Here is a 22,627-nt window from a genome sequence, read left to right as displayed (position 1 = left end):
CACATTTGTAACTTTAAACACAAGTACCCTTTTATTCTGTACAGTATTAAATGGACAAAAAATGTAACTAACTGGCTATCAAATACCCCTTTTCCAACCTCCCCTTCCTAAATCGCCTCACTCTCCACACACACACAGACAAACAACACAGAGGGGGAAAAGGTGGTGGAAAGGGAAGGAAATATTACATTTTTAAAAAGCAAAAGGATCCTTTGTACTCTGGGATGGCTTCCAGTCAATGTCTTTCTAAAGTTCACATTTTTGTTTTGGTGCTTCCTTCCTCCTTAACTTGAGACAATTGTCTCTGGCCAAGTTGTCTGCCTTCTCTGCAGACTCAGTATCATTTCAGGTTCACAATTTTCTTCCTATCTCTCGAAGACTGTGGTACCACACCCAAGTGGCCGTTAAACTGTGGAGGGTAGTGCAGTCAACCTGAATTTTTTCCTCATCTAACTTCAATACACATGAATGATGCAAAGACAGAACATACCAGGGATCAAATTTGTGACCTTCCAAGCTGTGCACATTAATACTACCCTGGGATCCCCATTATCCACAAGGCCATCAAGAAACCATTTTTATATAATGGGTTTAATTTCTAGATCCTTCTCACTTTCAACATGGAATAACATTACATACCTGAATTAAATTGTTTCCGAGAAATGACAATCCACAGGTGTACTCGATAAGAATGTACTCCATCGTAGTCAGGTTATACACCTGTAATGGAAAATCAGCTGCAATTAACCAATACCCAAGATTATACCAGAATTTAATATTTGCTAGGTATAGTACTTTATCAAACAATGACTACAGTTCAATACACAATGCCAAAAATGGCAACTCATTCAGCTAAATGAATGGTACAGCGCACTATGTGTGATATGTATGGAAGGATCAGAAGTTATACTTTCCAAAGAATATCGGCATGATCAAAACCTAGTCCGTTTTTTAAACTCCTGAGAAGTAATCAGTATCATATCCGAGAGGATAATACCCACAACACACCAAATGCTATAAATTGCAACATTTATACTCTCACACACATTACTTACAGGGACAGAATATCTAAAATTAACTCAAAATCTTCAACAATGTCTCGAAAGTTCAATTTCCAACTGAAAACGTGCTAGTCAAAAATGTGTTCCTGCAAACAGTCATAGCATCCAAGGATAATTATTAGGCTGTGTAATCACATGCCCCAATGCATCCAGCATTTCTCCACATAATTTGTCCTATTAAGCATGATTAAAAATGAAGACTCACTTTAATAAAAATCTACACAAATCTCTGATAGTTAATTCAGGCCAATACTTCAGTGCTGTTCTTCTACTGACATTCATATTCTTAAAATCACCAAAGTCCTACAAAAAAAGACAATCTTGCATTCCTACAGCATTCCAAACAGTGGATGTTGAGCGGGAAGAAAATGGTAAAATGTAGGTCCATAAGGTGAGGATCAAAGATTAATAAATGGGTTTGAGGAGGTTTCTGAAAGCAAAATAAAAGGTGGAATAGTGTATGGCATTCCAAGGGACGTTTGAAAAAAGTTGATGTTCCCTAGTACTTAAGTTTAAATTGGGTGTAATTATTTAATGGATTGCGTTTATTGTTTAATATAGTGTTTTTCAAACTTGTTTTCCGGTGACCAATTTTTGCCAACCAAACGAGCTTCGCGATCCACGCCGACCGACCTTCGCGACCCACTATTTTCGCTTATCTTAGCCGTCACGGCCTCACTCGCTTTGTCATTCAATGTTTTTTTCCCTAATTAAGGGGAAATTTAGCATGGCCAATCCACCTAACCTGCACATCTTAAGTTTTGGGGATTAGTCTTCCCACCAGAAGCGGCGGCAGAGAGCAGGTCACGTGCCCAGTGCACTGAATTCACTTATTCTGGGCGTGGAATTACTCAGGAGAGCTTTCTCCGTTTTGTTGCTGCCAGCAAGCAAGCAACAGGACTGTGTGAAGAGCTGAAGATGGATCTTTTTGGACTAAGGAAAAGAAGGCCAGAGATACAAACAGAAAAGGATCTCACAACTGAATCTGCTGGAGAGAGCTTCGCAGGAGAGTCCACGGCAGGACAAAGCAGTGCTGGTGAGAGCTCCAGGACTTCTGATGAACAACCTACACAGAAATGTTACACTGAATGATGGGGCGGCACGGCGGTGCAGTGGTTAGCACTTCTGGCCCACGGCGCTGAGGACCGAGATTCAATCCCACCCCCGGGTCACTGTCCGTGTGGAGTTTGCACATTCTCCCCGTGTCTGCATGGGTCTCACCACCAAAACCCAAAAAGATGTGCTGGTTAGGTGAATTGGCCACGTTAAATTGCCCCTTAATTGGAAAAAAAAGAATTGGGTACTCTAAAATAAAAAATAAAAATCTGCTCCTGGAACAGCGTGTTGATGAACGGAGGAGGCAGTCTGCCCCGCTGGGCTCCAAAACTGTGTACTGCTACATCTGGTTGGGGGGGCACAAATGAGAGTGGTGGCCGGCATTCTTGAAAGCCAGTCGCGGCCGTTGGGCACTTTTTCCTGCGATCAGGAACGCCGCGACTGACATCCACCCGCAGGTCACGACCCTGAGTTTGAAAATGTCTGGTTTAATAGACTACACCAAAATATAATGGGGATACAGGTGGCACTGTTTTGCTGTTGGAGAAGTCAAAGCTTGCTTCCTAGTTCTTATCATAGAGTTATCATAGGAGCTTAACAATGGTAAGAGTATGATTTCTGCCTGCGAATAAAAAGGTACTGCAAACTAAGATTTCTTCGGACAAAAGACATTAACGTACCTGAAGAATGATTTAGAGTAACTTGCAAAACAAATGGCTGAATCCAAGGGTAGATTGTCAGGGTATGACTACCCACCATTATTGTTTGTGCGTCAACTCTATGACCAGTGTAAGAATGAAGTTACTATGTGGACACAGGTTACGTTCTTGCCCAAGAAAAAACAAGGAATGAACTTGGCACTTTCATTACCGTAGGTATAACAAGGATTGGATTGGATTTGTTTATTGTCACGTGTACCGAGGTACAGTGAGAAGTATTTTTCTGCGAGCAGCTCAACAGATCATTAAGTACATGAGAGGAAAAGGGAATAAAAGAAAATACATAATAGGGCAACACAACATATACAATGTAACTACATAAGCACTGGCATCGGATGAAGCATACAGGGTGTAGTGTTAATGAAATCAGTCCATAAGAGGGTCATTTAGGAGTCTGGTGACAGTGGGGAAGAAGCTGTTTTTGAGTCTGTTCGTGCGTGTTCTCAGACTTCTGTATCTCCTGCCCGATGGAAGAAGTGCAAGGTGCAAGGTATTTTCAAAATTGGAGTCAGAACAATTAGGCTTAGATGAAGGTTTGGATACATTACTAACTTTCATGGATAAGAGGTAACAAAAGGATGACTTCATAAATATTTTTATAGAATCTATACAGTGAAAAAAGAGGCCATTTGGCCCATCAGGTTTGCACCGACCTTTCAAAAAACCACAGTACCTAGGCCCACTCCCTAGCCTTATTCCCGTACTCTGCACATTGATCTTTGCTAGTCCACATAACCTGCACATCTTTGGACTGTGGAAGGAAACCAGAGCACCTGGAGGAAACACACACAGACACGGGGATAAAGTGCAAACTCCATTCAGACAGTCACCGAAGGCCGGAATCGAAACCGGGTCCCTGGCGCTGTGATGCAGCATTCTGACTACTATGCCGCCCACTTATTAAGTGATTATGAGGCTTGATCAGATTTTGACAGATTTGGACGGTCGGAGGATACCTCCATGGAAGAATTTAGCAGACTGTGTACAAGGCAGCAGAAATTCCGCCTGGAAATTCAACAATCAGTGCTGGCATTCAAATTATTGGACTATGCAAAAGTTACAAATATGGATAGGTTTCTGGTTTTGACGGGAGGTAAATTTGCACAAAGACACACTCTGCTAAAACAAATGTCAGAGACTCTAAACAAGTTGCTAGACAAATATTCCATTCCGACAACCGCCCTGACACAAATGGAACGATTGGCAATAAGACAAAACTATGGAAGACACGATGTTCACAGGATGGAAGATGGTCTAAAAACAGGCCGCAAGCATCAATACAAAAGATTTATAACTAAACATAATGATGACAGAAACACCTTTAACAATTATGGCAGAAGGAATGAATTGGGAAATCTCATCAGAAAAATGAACCCATGAAATGGCCAGGGTATGGTCAATCTGTTTTTTAGGTCCGATTCAAGTTCCACTATGAAATAACTGTCCTTAGCGATATACGAGAAAGAAGAGGAAGATATTAACCAAAGAAAAGGCATTGTCTGAATAACGGAAAGTGTTGCTCACATAGTCGTTCAATTGTGCCGTATTAGACAGCAGATGGACATCTACACTATGTGAAATAGACTGGTTGAGATGTTACCTGGACTCTAAGTGACAAAGAACAGAATACGGTTAAGAAATTTGGAAGATGCACGTGTTTCGAGTAGTGATTCCTTGTAAAATCACCGGAAGGAATCATTTTATTCGAACCAATGTCGCATCCAACGAAATACTTTTATTATTGAGCCAACCAGCGATGAAGAAAGCACATATCAAACTTGACATGGAAAACGACAAGACCATCGTATTTGGAAAAACTGTGAACTTACAGTTTACAGTCTGGACACTGTCCCATAAATGAATCCTAACTTTTCTTGTAAAGAAATTAATTAAATGCTGTTAAGCATCAGAGAAAAGGAGTCAAATTAATTGTGTTAAGATTGCATCAGCAATTTGCCCATCTGTCTTCCCAAAGATTAAAAATTTTGCTCAGGAATGCGGATATACACCGAATGTATAGAACAGATAAGTGACAGGTGTGAAACATATAACAAATATAGAAGAACACCATCGCGACCCATGGTGAGGATGCCCTTAGCGACAGATTTTAATTAAGTTGTGGTTATGAATCTTACAGGGTGGAAGAAAAGAAAAGAACATTTTCATTTTACACTTTGTAGACTTGGCAACGAGGTTTAGTCCGTCCACGGTTATACATAGCAAAGAAAATAATCATGGAATGTCATAATGGAAAAATGTATAGGGACCAGATTAGGACCACCAGCAAAGTTCCTCATGGATAATGGGGGGAATTTGCTAATGATGAATTTTATGGTGTGAGAATATGAATGTAATAGTCATGAATACAACTGCATAATGTCCATTTAGTAACAGGGCGTGCAAGAGAAATCATGCTGTGATGGAATGCTTCATAAAAATTTGGCAGATAGGCCAGATTGTAAATTAAATTCGGCTTTAGCATAGGCCATCCATACAAAGAATTCACTACAGATGCAGAGAGCTACAGTTGGTTTTTGGTCAAAATTCTTTCAGTCATGAATGATCATCCTCCAGCTTGGGAGGGAAATATGATTAGCTGTACCTTTTCTGAGCATTTAAGTGCACTGCTCATGAGCAGGAAAGAATTCCTTCGAGCAGAAATCTCAACAAATTCGGAGAGTTTTGAGGCACAATGTTCGGCCATCGGTAACTATTTTCAAACAGGGAGACTTGCATATTATAAAAGAGATGGATTTAGCGAGAGGAAACTTTATTGGTTCAGATGGTAAAACAATCATTTTGCAGCATGGAAACCAGGCTGTTCGGGTCCTTTTGTCAAGACAAGTGAGCACAGATTACAAGTTTGCAGATTCAAAAGGAGTTATTGAACATGATGAAAAATCAGGTACTTCTCATACACATACATATGTTACAGCATTACGAGGGCCAGTTACAGAATTGAGGACCAGACCATGGAGAGTGACATAGTGAGTCTGATGAACCAGATGAGACTATTTGCCCCAAAGGACAACTGCCAAAAGTTGGCGATAAAATTACATACTTGCCAGAAGGGGACAGTCAGTGGAAGGACACAACTATCGTTGGTCAAGCAGGTAAGGCCACCAAAAAATATAAAAACTGGCTGAATGTACAAGATAAAGGAAGGCCCATGGATTGGAAATATTGGAGTATTGAACATTTGGGCAGCACGGTAGCACAGTTGCTTCACAGCTCCAGGGTCCCAGGTTCGATTCTCGGCTTGGGTCACTGTCTATGTGGAGTCTGCACGCTTTCCCTGTGTCTGCGTGGATTTCCCCCGGGTGCTCCGTGTTTTGAAAATCCCATTTTTAGCCGATATTAGTCAACTGAAACTGAGTGTTTAACAGTGATACATCTTACTCTAATCTCGGTGATGGTTTTTTGAGTGCAGGAGGATTTATAATTTTTCTCCTGGGAGAGAAAGATAAATGTTGCCATTTGGCAGGGAAACTAAAAGTTCAAGTGGCAAAACGTACATTGGCAGTGGAGGCACTTGCCCGAATGGTGACATTTTTATATCAGGGGTCCTGACTGAAATTTTAAATGGCACAGGGTATTCTGGAACAGTACATATAAGAAAATCCACTCGACAAAATGCATCGCTGAAAAGAGACTACGGATTAACACAGCAAGCCTAAAACAGATACTAAGAAACAGGGAGTTTGCAAGATCAAGTGGGTTGAGAGCAGTTACCAACTATCTGACTGTTTGATGAAGAGGGGTTAGCTCAAAATTATCAGAAATTATTAATGAGGTGTGTCTTTTACCAGAAGGAAGAAATAAGAGTGAGAAAAGGGGAATAGGTTGCATGTATTGTGGAAGAAAATATATAAACACACTTGTCTTATGGTATGTAGTAATTTACATCAAAATTAAAGACTAATTGTTTCTTTTTAAGAGGGGGAATCTGTTAGGAAAGAGTTAATGTACCCTAGTTAAGTTGCAATTGAGGTGTCATTGTTTAAAAGAATGTGCCAATATATAAAAAGGATACTAGTGACATTGTTTTGTTATTGCACAAGTGACTACTGAACACAAACTTCGAAGTCAAGATTTGCTTCCTCATTCTTATGATAGTTACCAAAGGAGCTTAACAAGGGACAGGTATGTAATGGTCGAATAGAGTGGCCATCAATTACAACCTGGAGAGAATGGTGAACAAAGAGAAACCGGGGTACAATCATAGAATTTAGAGTGTAGAAGGAGGCGATTAGGCCTATCGAGTCTGCACCGACCCTTGGAAAGAGCACCCCACTTAAGCCCAAGCCTCCACCCTATCCCCGTAACTCAGTAACCCAATCTAATCTTTTTGGATACTAAGGGTAATTTAGCCTGGCCAATCCACCTAACCTGCACATCTTTGGACTGTGGCAGGAAACCGGAGCACCCGGAGGAATCCCATGCAGACATGGGGAGAACGTGCAGACTCCGCAGATAGTGACCCAAGCCGGGAATCGAACCTGGGACCCTCGCGCTGTGAAGCAACTGTGCTAACCACTGTGCTACCGTGCTCTAGGACAGAGAAGCTTTGGGAAACAGTGTGTATGTTGGAGGAAAATCATTTGGAACGGGTAAAGGACAACAGGGAAGCATTGGGAAGTTTGGAAAAGCATTAAATGAATTTGCAGAAATAGGAATGTAAGACTTAGGAAAAGATGAAAATGTGGGCTGCAATATTGCCGTTGAGTTGAAATTTGAGGGTTGAGGAAGAAAGCAGTGTTAGGATTGCGTAACAGAAATTGAGTCATTAGTTGATCAACCCAGGAACTGGAGTTTCAGCAGGAGAGGGGCTGAAGGGAGGAGTACTGGTCAAAGAGGATGGCTCCAATGTCATTAGGCTGGAGCAAATGTTGCTTTATTCAGGTTGATATGAAACTGTCAGTTACAAAATAAATCCATGACTCAATGCACAGATCTGAATGATCTATATAAACTACATACCTATCATGTCACTTTGTCATTATTGACAATTCTACTGGTCCTTTGGAAGCTCATGGAATGGTGGAACAAGGCAAATTTATTTTTATACAGCAATGGGCAACGATTCTTCAGCCTGAGAGCTCCCTAAGACTAATTGTCAAACGTCCCCTGGATATGTCAACATCCAGCTGCTCTTATGGTATCAACCACTCAGGCTCTACACCAATGAGCCCATTATTATGATGTCGTCTACTGAAACTTCCTAATAAAAGCTCCTTTGCTCCCACCCTCAAGTTCGCACCACAAATATTGATGTTAGTATTTAAACAGGCAGAATTCAGAACATGTGAACCACAGAAGGCCTCTCAAATAAATTCTGCCATTCAATTAGATGGTGGTTAATCTGTATCTTAGTATTAGTCTTGGTTCTATAACCTTTGAATTTCTTGCCGAACAAAAATCCAAAGATTGGAAAATCTGAACAAATGCACAATCCAGAATAAAATCTCTGTAAAGGCGAGTTCTGTCTGACGCTCCCCCAAGTATCCTGGACAAGATTTCTACTCTTCCTTACTTCAAATGCACAAACAATTCACTTCACAACAACTCTTAACAAATGTCTTGAGGTGTTTCACCATGGCATAGTCAAAAATAAATGTACGCCATATCAAAAGAGGAATTTCTATATTAGATGGGGGAACCCAAAGCTTCATCAGAAGTGGGTTTTAAGGAATCTTAACGGAAGAGAGAAGTCGAGAGGCAGGAGAACTCATGCAGGGAAGTGCAGATCCAGGGGGCTAGGCCCAGGGCAAGACCTTTATCGTTAACACAAAGATTTTGGAAGAGTTGGTGGAGGATGCACAGTAGACCAAATTCAAGAGCTACAAATAGTTCGGGAGGAGGTTGAGGGTGTGGTAGGAAACGGTAGGTTGTGAGGCCGAGGGAAGATAGAAATGGAAAGGGGGTTGGGGATGTTACGGTCATGAAGGAATTTAAACATTAAGCTATGCTGTAGCCATTCACAGAGAGCTTTAAATTGAGATGCATGACCAGGACTCAATATAAGTAGGCAAAGGCCAAAGTGATAGCCAAGCAGGGTTTGGCAATTAATGTTACAGGCAACAGAGTTTTGAATGAGCTGAAGTTTATAGAGGGTGGAGGATGGTATTTGTGCCTAGAATGTATTGGATTATTCGGACCTGTAGGTCACAAGAACATAGATTTGGAATTCAGCAGCAGATTAAAGGGGTGGAGGCATGCAATGTTATGCAAATGGAAATAGGCAATCTTAGTAATGGAGAGGATATGAGATTGAAAAATAAACTTGGCATCAAATAGAACACCAGTTTATATACACAAGTATGCACGGTATAGGGGTTACAAAAAGGGTATGGGAGGTTGAGCTGGGTGTCATAAAAGTAAATATGAAACTGATCTCATATCTGGATGATGTTGATATAGAAGAGAGAAAGGTTTGAAATTTGTCCAACTTCTCTATTCACTGACCCAGAATCTATTTGCTACCTTGAGCCTGCTCCTTTCATACTTTGCTTCATACCAATTGCCCCATGCATGGGTGACTGCTCTTCTCTCACCCATGTTGCCTCATACCTATGCTCTCCTTCTCAGAGCCAATATTAAGAACAAAGAAAAGTACAGCACAGGAACAGGCCCTTCGGCCCTCCAAGCCTGCGCCGACCATGCTGCCCCACTGAACTAAAAACTTCTACACTTCCTGGGTCCGTATCCCTCTATTCCCATCCTATTCATGTATTTGTCAAGATGCCCCTTAAATGTCACTATCGTCCCTGCTTCCACCACCTCCTCCGGCAGCGAGTTCTAGGCACCCACTACCCTCTATGTAAAAAAGAGTAAAGCTATTCCCTCCAAACCGTAATTTTTCCACAATGTAGTCCAAAGGAAATTCTCCTCTATTTATAAGATTATCTGGGCCATTGTAGGCCATTAATGTCTTGCCAGTGGTAATGCCCCAGTAAACAACGGCAATCCACTGGAACTAGCACTGATGCAACATCTCCCTGAACGTTTACATTTCTCCTGCAGGGAAAGTTCACACCTTAAGACATCTGTGCAAAAATAGTTAACTTGTACAAAACAAAGGGGACTGCAATGGCCTCAACAATTACTGAGGCATCTCCTTATAAATATTGTGGGAAAGATCTTTGTACGCATTGCTCTGACCAGACTGCAGACTCTGGCATCGCGCATCCCAGGAGTCTCAGTGCGGATTCAGAGCTGGCAGACCGAAAATTGACATGGATTTCTCACTTCAGCACTGACATGAGAAGTGCTGGGAATAGTTCAGACCACTCAACATTGCTTTCATAGACCTCACTAAGGCCTTCGACCTTATCAGCAGATACAAACTTAATCCTGCTGAAAATAGGCTGCCTGGCTCAACTCGTGGAAAACAAGTCTTCTTTCCTCGACAACATACTGAGTTTCGTCAGTTACAATGGAGCATCATCGGAGGCTTCAAGATCAGCAGCAGGGTAAAGTAGAGCTGCTTGCTGTTGCAAATCTCTTTGGCATATTTTTCTCCATGCTGCCACTGTACCCTTTTGGCAAATCTACCTGCATGCCAGAGCCAATGGTAAGCTGTTCAACTTGGAAAGACTGAATGTTACGGCCAAAGTGCATTACGTCTTGGTTTGAGAGTTGATGATGCGACTCTGGCATCCCATACTGAAGTTTACTTGCAATACCTTGTAAGTCAGTTCTCCCAAGCCTGCAAGGAGTTTGGACTGACAATAGTGTCAGGAAGACCAAAGTTATGGGCCAGGAGTAGAGACACCATCTTTCATCAACATTGACAATCACACACTGGAGGTCATTGACAGTGTCACATGCCTTGGAACAACCATTACAAGTAACCTGGCCCTTGATGCCGAAATCAGCACCAGGACTGCCACGGCTGCGGTTGTTATATAAAAGCTGAAACATTGAGTATTGAGCAGCAGCACACTAACCAAAATGCAAAGCTCGGTGTGTACCAGGCTTGTGTTCTCAGCACTCTCCTTTACAGACGTGACGCATGAACTTACATAAGCCAAGAAAAATAATTGAACAATTTCCTCCTCTGCTGCCTCAGATGAATATTGATCATCGCCTGTCAAGAAAGAGCCAAACTTGGAAGTACACCAGCGTGCAGGGATCCCAGCATGTTTGCCCATTTTGTGAACTGAGAAGAATGGAGCCAGATTCCCAAAGATATGCTCTATGAGCTAGCTATCAGCACGAGACTAACAAGTCATCTACGATACTAGAATGACGGCGAGTGAGACTTCAAATCGACCAGAATCAGAGTCGATGTATGAAATGCCCTTGTTATTGACTGGAGTGCGTGGAGACGAGCAATCAGGAAGGGCGTGGTAAAAGCAGAAGACACATGACCAGAGGGCAGAAAAGTGAGTCCACCAGAAGGAAAAACCTTCTGGCAATGTTGGGCCAATGCTGTTCTTCAACTGAGGAAGGGACTGCCACACATGAATCTGCCTCTGAAGCCATAACAGGCTATGTTTAATGCAGATGCGACATGCACTCTGGTCGCAGTTCATCATCTCCCGAGATGGATGGATGCTAATAATAATATTCTCTGACTGTGTTCCTCTTTTCAACTCCAGGCCAGCCCTCGCTCCAACTCAAGTTTCTTGTTCTGCCACATGGATGGGAACTCTCCTCATCCAGTCTCAGTAGCCACCTCTGAAGTACTGATTGCAATTTCCTTGCATAAAATGGACTTTTAAAAAAACATGATACAAAATGAGTAAACCAGTAATGGAACAGAAATGGAGCATATACATTATGTCAGGAAGAATGACAAAGAGGAATTCAGCTATAAAACACTTGAATGCACAGCAAGAGTGAAAGATAGCCACAAATAATTAGCAACACAAGTATAGAGTGCCACACACACACACTCTTACACTTTATAGATTTACGGCACGGGGCAAGAGATTTATTTAGAGGGGATGTGAAGAAAAGCTTTTGTACCAGAGGATGGTGGGAATCTGGAACTCTCTGCCTGAAAGGATGGGAGAATTGGGAACCCTCAACTTTTAAGAAGCATTTAGATGAGCACTTGAAATGCTACAGCGTATAAGGCTATGGGGCAAGTGCGGGAAAACGGGATTAGAATAGATAGATATTTAATGGCTGGTGCAGACATAATGGGCCAAAGGGCCTCTTTCTGTGCTGTAAAACTCTATGACTCTGTCGATGTGCAATATCACACATCAACTCATTTCAACAAAGCTAAAAATAGCTTTTAAAGTTAGGTTTGGCTATTTATTTCAATTTTAAAATAAAATTAAATTTAGGATCTGTAAGGAAGAAATCGAGTAACAACGTACCAATATTTCAGATTATTTTTACCAGAAAAGGCTTTGCTTCCTTACTAACATTCTAACAAGTATGCAACCTGGGTCATTTTTGACGAAAAACTTGGGTTCGATTGCAGTGATAGTCTAGACTGAAAAGTTAGACTTTGCACATAAACTGGATTGCTTTCTAAAACCACATTGCAAATATTAGAAACATGCACACTGATTCATAGTACAAGGCAAGAAGCCAAGCAACTGGATAGAGTAGGATTGACCTTGAGCCTTATTCAAAGACTGATCATGGATATAAAAGGAACCGTTAGGATTTGCTAATTTCTGGAATTGCACAGTGCAATTTAAAGCAAGACAAAAATCATAGCAGATTTCATATGTATCTCTACATATTGATAATCTAAGAAACAGTGGGTCTAAAACAACAAAAAGTACAACACTTGAAAATATCTGCCGCCTTTTCAAAGGAATTGATATAGAAATACTATTTAATTCATAGCAATAAATCCGAAGAAAGTTCACATACAGTAATAATTAAATCTTGCAACAAATGTCATACACATGAAGACTTCCCATTTAGCCTTAGTTTGGGTCAACTACCTTTACTTAAGCAGCTAAAATATGGTGGGTGCATTTACCCAGCTAAGGACTGAAGATGAATGCTTCCCAAACAGGTAAATGTCTGCCAATATCTAGTTTGATTTTATCTCTTTAAAAAAATGCACAAGGTTTTATATGTTCTTGTTGTCATTTGTGACAACATATGACTAAATGGAAGGCAAACGTTATAAGTTACTTCCTTTACCCATTTTCCCCCCAAAAGTTAATGAAGGACATGTCAAATTGTACACAACAGCCATGTGGGAAATTCTCCAGTCTGCAAGATTGCACTGGCCTAATGAGGGACATTTCATAACATTAAAACAAGTAGTATTTTAAGTCCCAACAGGAAAACTTACTTTTTTTTCCTTTATGAGTTTAAGGGCATTCAAATAGTTCTCCTGGGCATTTCTAAAATTAGACGCTATCAGTGCTTCAGAGGCTTCTTTAAGTTTGCATTTTACCAATCTTTCTTCCTTCTGTAACACAAAAAAAAATCATCAATAACACTGATTGAAAAGCAGATTTGGCCTAATAATGAGACTGATTATTTCTTATTTGGCCTTAAATAAAAGTGCTTTATTTTACAAATGGTGTTTGTTGCTATTGGATCAGAAGTCAAGGTAACAGTAAACAGAATCAATTCTATGATGAATAAATCGAAAATGGATTAATTTTAACTCCATATATTATACATAAAGCAATAAACCAGGCTTTTATAAATATACAACTTTAAAATAAACATACTATTTTGCCATGTGAAAATCTCTACACAAACTTTACATTAAATGATCTTTTTATTAATTGAGATACATGGTGCAACGCCAAGTGATGCACAGTTGGCATAAAATTCTACATTTAAATCACTTCACAGGGTCAGGGAATTGTTACAGTGCAAAAGGAGGCCATTTGGCCCATCTTGGCTGCACCAACTCTCCAAATGAGCATTTCATCTAGTGTCATTCTCCTGCCTTTTGCGCATAACTTTGCACAATATTTTCAAATCATTTAATTCCCTCTCAAAAGCCTCAATTGAATTTACCTCCAGCGCACTCTCAGACAATGCATTCCAGACTCTAACCAAGTTAATATTGCAAACAATTAGGGTAGCACTCTTCCGGCAAGATGAAAAAGTCTTATAAGGGGTACAGATAAGATTCACTAGGATGTTACCAGTGGTGAGGGATTCAGTTATGAGGAAAGTTCAGAATGTTCTCCTTGTAACAGGGAAGGTTAAGAGGTGATCTAATAGAGATTTGCGAGAGATATAGATAGAGCCAATGGGGCCAGGAGCCTTGGCAAGCCTGTACCTGAGATCTCAGAATTGAGTAAGTGAGTTGTGCAAATTGGTTTCAATGTTGACATGAAAATTGGGCCCACCATGGAATAAAATTCACAAAGCTAATTTTTTTTTTACCCAAGTGGTACTTTCCAAGATGATTAAAATAATCTGTAATCAAAAACAGAATTTAGGGACTTCCGGGTGCGGCGATGACCAGCTAAATCGCACGTTTCGGCACCTCCCGTTATAACGGACTTTTGGGCTCTTATCGGGAGCCCCAACGGCAATTTTCGAAGGCTAAACCCACTGTAAGGCGACATAGAAGGGAGTCCCCCCGGATGTGAATGGATAGAAGAGATAATAGCGACCAGATTGTGGAGGATCCTCTGGAGCAGCGGCAAAGAAGGGAAGTGAGAAGCAAGATGGCGGCGGAGGGCGGCCAGTTGGTATGGGGCCTGGAACAGCAGGAGTTCCTCCGGCAATGTGTGGAGGAGCTCAAGAAGGAGGTGCTGCAGGCGATTGAGGGGTTAAAGGAGGCGCAGAAGACCCAAGAGATGGAGCTCTGTGGAGTGAAGGCAAAAGCTGCCGAAAACGAGGACGAGATACAGGGCTTGGTGGTGAAGACGGAGACGCACGAGGCAATGCATAAGAGGTGTATGGGGAGACTGGAAGCCCTGGAAAATAGCTCGAGGAGGAAGAACTTAAGAATCTTGAGTCTTCCCGAAGGTGCAGAGGGAGCGGACGTTGGGGCGTATGTGAGCACGATGCTCCATACCTTAATGGGAGCTGAGGCCCCGACGGGCCCCCTGGAAGTGGAGGGAGCGTACCGAGTCCTCGTGAGAAGACCAAAGGCAGGAGAAATACCTTGAGCAACAGTGGTGAGGTTCCACCGCTACAAGTACAGGGAGATGGTCCTGAGATGGGCGAAAAAGACACGGAGCAGCAGGTGGGAGAACGCGGTGATCCGCGTGTATCAGGATTGGAGTGTGGAGGTGGCGGGAAGGAGGGCGAGTTTCAATCGGGCCAAGGCGGTGCTCCACAAGAGGAAAGTGAAATTCGGAATGTTGCAGCCGGCAAGACTGTGGGTTACACACCAGAGTAAACACCACTACTTCGAGACGGCAGAGGAGGCATGGACATTTATTGAAGAGGAGAAGTTGGACTAGATTTGAGAATGAGTGCTTGAAATGAAGTAGCGAGGTGGTGGCAAGGAACTGTGAATCAGATGGGGACAAATTTTCTTTCCCCTCGAAGGGGGACACACGAAGAAATGTGGGCGCCGGTGGGGAAGGAGAGAGGGAGCTGCGCCATCAGAGGCGGGGCCGAGAGGGAAGCGCTGGCTTTGTCCCCGCGCGATGGAAATTGTGGCAGGAAAAGGGGGCGCAGGAAGAAGGTGGCCTCACATAATGGGAGGCTAAGGATAAACGGGGGAAGCTGAGGTCAGCCAGAGTTTGCTGACTTCCGGAAGCAATATGGGGGGAGCAACTAAGCTAGAGCGGGATCTAGCGGGGGGGGGTTAACTGGGTTGCTGCTGCTAAGGGGAAGGGGGTGCTGTTGCGGGATGGGATGGTCGGGACGGGATGGTCGGGACGGGAGGGCATCGTCCGGGGGATAAGCGTGTGCGTGGGAACCGGGTGAGGAGCTGGTCTAAAAAAGGGGATGGCTAGTCGACGAGGGAGGGGGGGGGTGGATGCGAAAAATAGAGGGGTGGCAATACTGGTGGGGAAATGGGTACTGTTTGAGGCGAAGACCACAGTGGTGGACAGTGGGGGTAGATACGTGATAGTGAGTGGCAGATTGCAAGGTGAGGCGGTGGTGCTGGTGAACGTATATGCCCCGAACTGGGATGATGCGAACTTTATGAAGCGTATGCTGGGGCGCACGACTTCAACACGGTGCTGGACCCAGGACTGGACCGTTCCAGATCTAGGACCGGGTGGAGGCCGGCAGCGGCCAAGGTGCTTAAGGGCTTTATGGAGCAGATGGGAGGAGTGGATCCCTGGAGATTTACCAGACCATGAGTAAAGAGTTTTCCTTCTTCTCCCATGTCCACAAAGTGTACTCCCGGATAGACTTCTTTGTCCTGGGAAGGGCGCTGATCCCGAAGGTGGCAGGAACGGAGTATTCGGCTATAGCCATTTCAGATCATGCCCCACATTGGGTAGATCTGGAAGTAGGAGAGGAAAAGGAGCAGCGCCCACTCTGGAGATTAGATATGGGACTGTTGGCGGACGAGGGGGCATGTGTAAGGGTGAGGGGATGTATTGAAAGGTACCTAGAAATCAATGATGATGGAGAGGTCCAGGTGGGAGTGGTCTGGGAGGCGCTGAAGGCGGTGGTTAGAGGGGAGCTGATCTCCATAAGGGCCCATAAGGGGAAACAAGAGGGTAAAGAAAGGGAGAGACTGTTGGGGGAGATTTTGAGGGTGGATAGGCAATATGCGGAGGCTCCAGATGAAGGGCTATACAGGGAAAGACGGAGATTGCACACGGACTTTGACTTGTTGACCACGGGTAAGGCATTTGATAGAGTGGAGTGGGACTACCTGTGGGAAGTACTGAGGAGATTTGGATTTGGAGAGGGGTTCATTAGATGGGTTCAGCTTTTGTACAGGGCCCCGGTGGCAAGTGTGATTACAAATAGGCAACGATCTGATCACTTCCGACTATATAGGGGTACAAGACAGGGATGTCCCCTGTCCCCGTTACTGTTTGCGTTGGCAATTGAGCCATTGGCCATAGCACTGAGGGGCTCTAGGAAGTGGAGGGGGGTACTTAGAGGAGGAGAAGAGCATCGGGTGTCATTATACGCAGATGATCTGTTGTTGTATGTCGCGGACCCAGTGGAGGGATGCCCGAGATAATGCAGACACTCAGGGAGTTTGGAGAATTTTCAGGATACAAATTGAATATGGGGAAGAGTGAACTGTTTGTGATGCACCCTGGGGAACAGGGCAGGGGAATAGACGATTTACCGTTGAGGAGGGTAAGAAGATATTTCCGGTATTTAAGGATCCAGGTGGCCAGGAATTGGGGAACCTTGCATAAGCTTAACTTGGCACGACTGGGAGAGCAGATGGAAGAGGACTTTAGGAGATGGGACATGGCGCCCCTGTCATTGGCGGGCAGGGTGCAGGCGGTTAAAATGGTGGTCCTTCCAAGGTTTCTTTGTGTTCCAGTGCCTCCCTGTACTGATTACAAAGGCCTTTTTTTAAGAAGGTGGACAAGAGTATTATGAGCTTTGTGTGGGCTGGAAGGACCCCAAGAGTAAAGAGGGGGTTCCTGCAGTGCAGTAGGGACAGAGGGGGACTGGCACTGCCGAGTCTAAGTGATTATTATTGGGCCGCCAACGTGTCAACGTTATGTAAGTGGATGAGGGAAGGGGAAGGAGCGGTGTGGAAAAGACTGGAGATGGCGTCCTGTAGGGGAACTAGCTTAAAAGCACTGGCGACGGCGCCGTTGCCGTTCTCCCCGAAAAAATACACCACAAACTCAGTGGCGGTGGCAACTCTGAAAATTTGGGGGCAGTGGAGACGACATAAGGGAGTGACGGGTGCCTCAGTGTAGTCCCCGATAAGGAACAACCATAGGTTCGTCCCGGGAAGGATAGATGGGGGATTTAAATCTTGGCAGCGAGCAGGAATTGCGAAATTGCAGGACTTGTTCTTAGACGGGACGTTCGCGAGTCTGGGAGCACGGACATAAAAATATGGGTTGCCACCTGGGAATACATTTCGCTATATGCAAGTGAGGGCATTTGTGAGGCAACAGGTGAGGGAATTTCCACAGCTCCCGGCGCAAGAGATTCAGGACAGAGTGATATCGGGGGCATGGGTGGGTGATGGTAGGGTGTCAGATATATATAGGGAAATGAGAGACGGGGGGAGACGATGGTAGAGGAGCTGAAGGGAAAATGGGAGGAGGAGCTGGGGGAAGAGATTGAGGAGGGGCTGTGGGCAGATGCCCTAAGTAGGGTAAACCCTTCGTCCTCGTGTGCCAGGCTCAGCCTGATACAATTCAAGGTTCTACACAGGGCGCATATGACGGAAGCTAGGCTGAGTAGGTTTTTTGGAGTGGAAGATAGGTGCGGGAGATGCGCGGGACGCCCGGCGAACCACACCCACATGTTTTGGTCATGTCCGGTATTGCATGGGTTCTGGGTGGGTGTGGCAAAAGTGATCTCGAAGGTGGTGGAGTTCCGGGTCAAACCAAGCTGGGGGCTGGCTATATTTGGGGTTGCAGATGAGCCGGGAGTGCAGGAGGCGAGAGAGGCCGACGTGTTGGCCTTTGCGTCCCTAGTAGCCTGGCGAAGGATTCTACTTATGTGGAAAGAAGCTAAGCCCCCGGGTGTGGAGGCCTGGATCAACGACATGGCAGGGTTTATAAAATTGGAGCGGATAAAATATGCATTAAGAGGTTCGGCTCAGGGGTTCACCGGGCGGTGGCAACCGTTCCTCGACTATCTCGCAGAGCGATAAGGGAAAATAGGAAAGGCAGCAGCAGCAGCCCCCCCGGGGGGGGGGGGGGGGGCTCATTTGGGTCTTCAGGGGTTGTGTGTGTGTTTATATATTAGTTATTTACATTTGATTTCACAAAGTTACTATCTTAGTTATTATTTCTGTTGTTTCTTATTTTGTTATTGGCAGTTGCCGATAGTCAGCATATTATTTATTTAAAAAACGATCAATGTATATATTATTACAAAGTTGTAAAATGGGAAATTTTTGTTTGATTGAAAAACTTTAATAAAATATATATATTTTTTTAAAAAAACACAATTTAGGAATCAGATACCCTCTTAGTTGGATGCACCTTTTGGTGAAGCAGACAAAACGATATCTAGGAGTTTCCAGTCATCCCACTGCTGGGATGACTATAATCACCAGCTCCTTTTAGGAACTTTACTTGCAGACAGACAGGGTTACAACATTATACGGAATATTCCTGAATTCCTGCCAGCAAAGCTTCCATCTGACATCATTAAATTCCTCACTGTTTCATCTTAAGCAATGCTCAATAACCTAAGCAAATGTTTTTCCCTGGAAAAGTCTGAGGGGAACTCCTAATTTTGAAGCAGAAACTTTTATTAGACACGAGTTATAAAAAGGATTGAAAATTTGAAGCCAAAGTCATTTTGGAAACACACTGTTTTTGCACGCTTGTCTTAGGTTCTAGATTTGTGAATGTCAATTTAAGTATTAAAAAATCAATCAACAGCCATCCACAATAAAGACTAGAAAATTAAACAGGGAAAGTTTAATATTTGGGAAGCTAGCTTCATACAACTGTATCGGAAACTTTGCAATGACTATGCAAGAATATCAAATTTCCCTCGAAGGACAGGAGGGAAAAAGAAATTGGCATCACTTCAAAATTCATTCAGAAATCTCTCCACTTAGCATTTTTGTGAACTTGCGTATCCCACTTCAAGGAACAATGTCATGGGTGTAGGTGGAGATGCATTATAAATATAATTTCCATCCCAATAAAGATTTGCATCAAACAGAAGTACATGACAGATGAATTATTGAGTCTGCTTAACATTATCTCAGTGGTAAGTAAGCTGCACGTTGAAGTTACTGCATTTTAAGTCAATTAAGTAGAATGTGCATAAATTTAAACCCTCTCTCTCTTTCGAGTAATTTGAAGTGCTTGGTGCTGATAATTTCCAAATGTGTTATTTTTTTTTCCTGCAAAGTAGTCGATTATTCTGATGGTTTGTAACTCCACTGAGCTGGCAAGTAATAACTGCCAAAGGTTTGCAATTGTTTTAGACTGTTAATCTGAAGAGCAACTGAGCAGCAACAGTGCACTGCTTTTGTTTTTCAATTTTTCATTTGTGACTTTAGATTTTACCCCTTAGAACTAAGAAAATCAGACTGTCGGAGATCTGGAATATTATCTTTTATAAGCTTTCCTGACAAAAATATCTCAGGTTTCTGCAGTCTTCATTCCACAATCATTTTTGGGCTATATCTTTCCTTTGCAAGGGATACAAAATCCTCAGGTGACAGAAACTCGCACAAGCTAGGTTTGCAGGATTCTTGTAAACAGGCTTTTCTTTTTAAAAGGCTTAAAAGAATGGTTACTTTGCAACTTGTGCAGTTCATTAAGAATCAGATATCAAACCACAAACATCTTGTCAGAGCCAAGTGGTCCCAACGGATCAGATCATAACCCTATAGGTTTGCCACATGCAGATGAGAATGGCGGTGGACGACAATTAAACAACCTGAGGAGGTGGTACCACAAACATCCTCATCCTCAATGATGGGGAAGCCCAGTGTGTCAGTGCAAAAGACAAGATGAAGCATTTGTAAACCACCTTCCGTCACAAGTGTCAAGTCAATTATCGGCAGACAGCATCACAGATGCCAGTCTTTTGCCAAACTGAATCACATGGATGAATGTATTGGATATAGCAAAGACTATTGGCCCCAACAACATCCTGGCTATGTGATTGAACAGCAGCTCCAGGACTCACCATGACCCTAGACAAGTTTTTTCATTACAACTACAACACTGGAAGCTCAACATTATCGTGGATAAAGCAGCCCACTTGATTGGCAACCCATCGATCACCTGCAGCCGCAGAGTGGAAGCAGTGTGCACTATCCATAGGATGCACTGTAGCAAATCTTGAAGGTTCCTTCAAATAGCACCTTACAAACCAATAACCTCTACCTTCTAGAACAAGGGCAGCAGACACAGGAACACAACAAATTGCAGGCTTCCCACCTCCAAGTCACACGTCATCCTGACTTGGAACTACATTGCTGCTCCTTCACTGCAGCTGGCTCGAAATCCTGGAGTTCCCGCCAATTAAGTTTCATGAATACACCCTTCATCACAGGGAACAATGGTTCAAGAAAGAACAGGTACAAAAAAAAGTTCACTTGCAGGATTTGATGCTCTGAGAACTTAGGAATTTCATTTCAGAATGAAAAAGTAAAATTTTTCACAACTTTATGGTTCAAATCAAAGTTGCTACTCATTAGTCTCAAGTAAGTTTGTTGAGTCTTGAATGCAAAAAATACAAATTGAGCACCTTTTAAGTTCAAAGAATTGCTCTTAAAAACATTTTTTTCTTTTTTTTCTTTACTGTTCCTCCCTCTGAACTCACTTGCATTGTGTTTTGCTCTTTCTGCTGCAGTTTCCTGACATCAGACAACATATTCTGCTTTCTTTCACTGCTTGCTTGGTTGATTTCCTCAGACATTAGATCACTGTAATACAGAGAATGTAACAAACATTTGTTTTATGATAAAATTATATTTACTATTGCATTACAACGGAAGGAGAGGCAACATTTTGGAAGGAATATTTTTCAGAAAATCAAAAACACTTAAAAATACATCTGCTTATGATTTGTATTATTTCACAGTAGAGTACTTTTTCCAGATTATATTTATGGGGTGGCCAAGTGGCTAGCATTGCTGCCTCATAACGCCAGGGATCCACATTCGATTCTGGCCTCGGGTGACTGTGAGTGTGAAGTTTGCACATTCTTCCTGTGTCTGTGTGGGTTTCCTCCAGGTTAGGTGGATTGGCCATGCTAAATTGCCGCTTAGTGTCCAAAAGATTAGGTGGGCTACTGGGTTGCGGGGAACGGGCGGGGGCGCATGTCTAGGTAGGGTGTTCTTTCAGAGGGTGGGTGCAGACTCCATGGGTTGAATGGCCTCCTTCCACACTGTGGGGATGCTATGATTGGCTATGCTAAATTGCCGCTAGGTGGGATTACAGGAATGGGGAGGGGGATTGGATTAGGCCTAGGTGGTGTGCTCCTTCGGAGGGTCATTTCAGACTCGATGGGCCAAATGCCTCCTTCTGCAATGTAGAGATCCTATATCTTTTTTAATTGACAAATGGGAATGATACAAACACAAGGTGCTCACATTTTATATATTAACAGTTACAATTACTTAAAAGTACATGGACATTTCTAGCAGGCATTTTTAAAATTGGAACCATCAAAATTCATGTGTCATTTAATGTAATCCGATGCAGTCCCTCCCCCCTTGGCACAGTTCAATGTGGAATCCAAGCCAAAAAATTCCCAAATTCAATCCTCAGTCCGAGCTGAATTAGCTGATCTGAGCCTGCGTGTCAATATACAGCCACAACTGATCTCACTGACACTGGGAAATGATGTGGGGTTAGGAAAAACACAAACCACCCAACAACCTGCTTCTAAAGTTACGCATGGGCACCAGACAAGGCTAGTTTGGGCTAGGGCCTGATATCCTCATGTAGAAATTCCTGCCCAAGCCCAATGTTTTGACCCTCACAAGAAAAAGCATTACATTGATATAGTCCCTTTCACCAACTCAGGGCACCTCAATGGAAATTGGCTTCTGCGCTTTCTAAATTACAACAGTGACTACAGTTCAGAAGTATTTCACTGGCTGTGAAACAGTTTGGAACATTGAGGTCATGAAAGGCACTATACAAATCAAAGTTCTTTCTTTCTCCTATGCTGCAATATTTAACAGGTTAAATTTGTGCCCATGTAAATTTAAATACAAAATGTCAAGCTACTCAATGGGCAGGGTGGCAAGGTGGCACAGTGGTCAGCCCTGCTGCCTCACGGCACTGA

At 43.1% G+C, this 22,627-nt stretch overlaps 1 protein-coding gene across 7 annotated transcripts in view; it reads right to left on the bottom strand.

Annotated features, from left to right (window-relative positions):
• Positions 1–22,627, bottom strand: part of LOC140398216 (uncharacterized) — a 131,706-nt gene that overhangs the window by 72,696 nt on the left and 36,383 nt on the right. For all 7 annotated transcript variants that reach the window (XR_011937438.1, XM_072486608.1, XM_072486606.1 and 4 more), the window contains 3 exons: positions 21,155–21,257; positions 13,110–13,229; positions 640–720 (listed from right to left, as the gene is read on the bottom strand). Coding sequence is in view for 6 of the 7 variants with exons in the window: in XM_072486608.1 (XP_072342709.1) it covers positions 640–720; positions 13,110–13,229; positions 21,155–21,257 (304 nt within the window). In the remaining variant the exon portion in view is untranslated. The remainder of the gene's footprint in view (positions 1–639; positions 721–13,109; positions 13,230–21,154; positions 21,258–22,627) is intronic.

Source organism: Scyliorhinus torazame, chromosome 21 (assembly GCF_047496885.1).
Source record: "Scyliorhinus torazame isolate Kashiwa2021f chromosome 21, sScyTor2.1, whole genome shotgun sequence".
NCBI classification, from domain to species: domain Eukaryota; kingdom Metazoa; phylum Chordata; class Chondrichthyes; order Carcharhiniformes; family Scyliorhinidae; genus Scyliorhinus; species Scyliorhinus torazame.
This window is presented reverse-complemented; position numbering and strand designations above follow the sequence as displayed.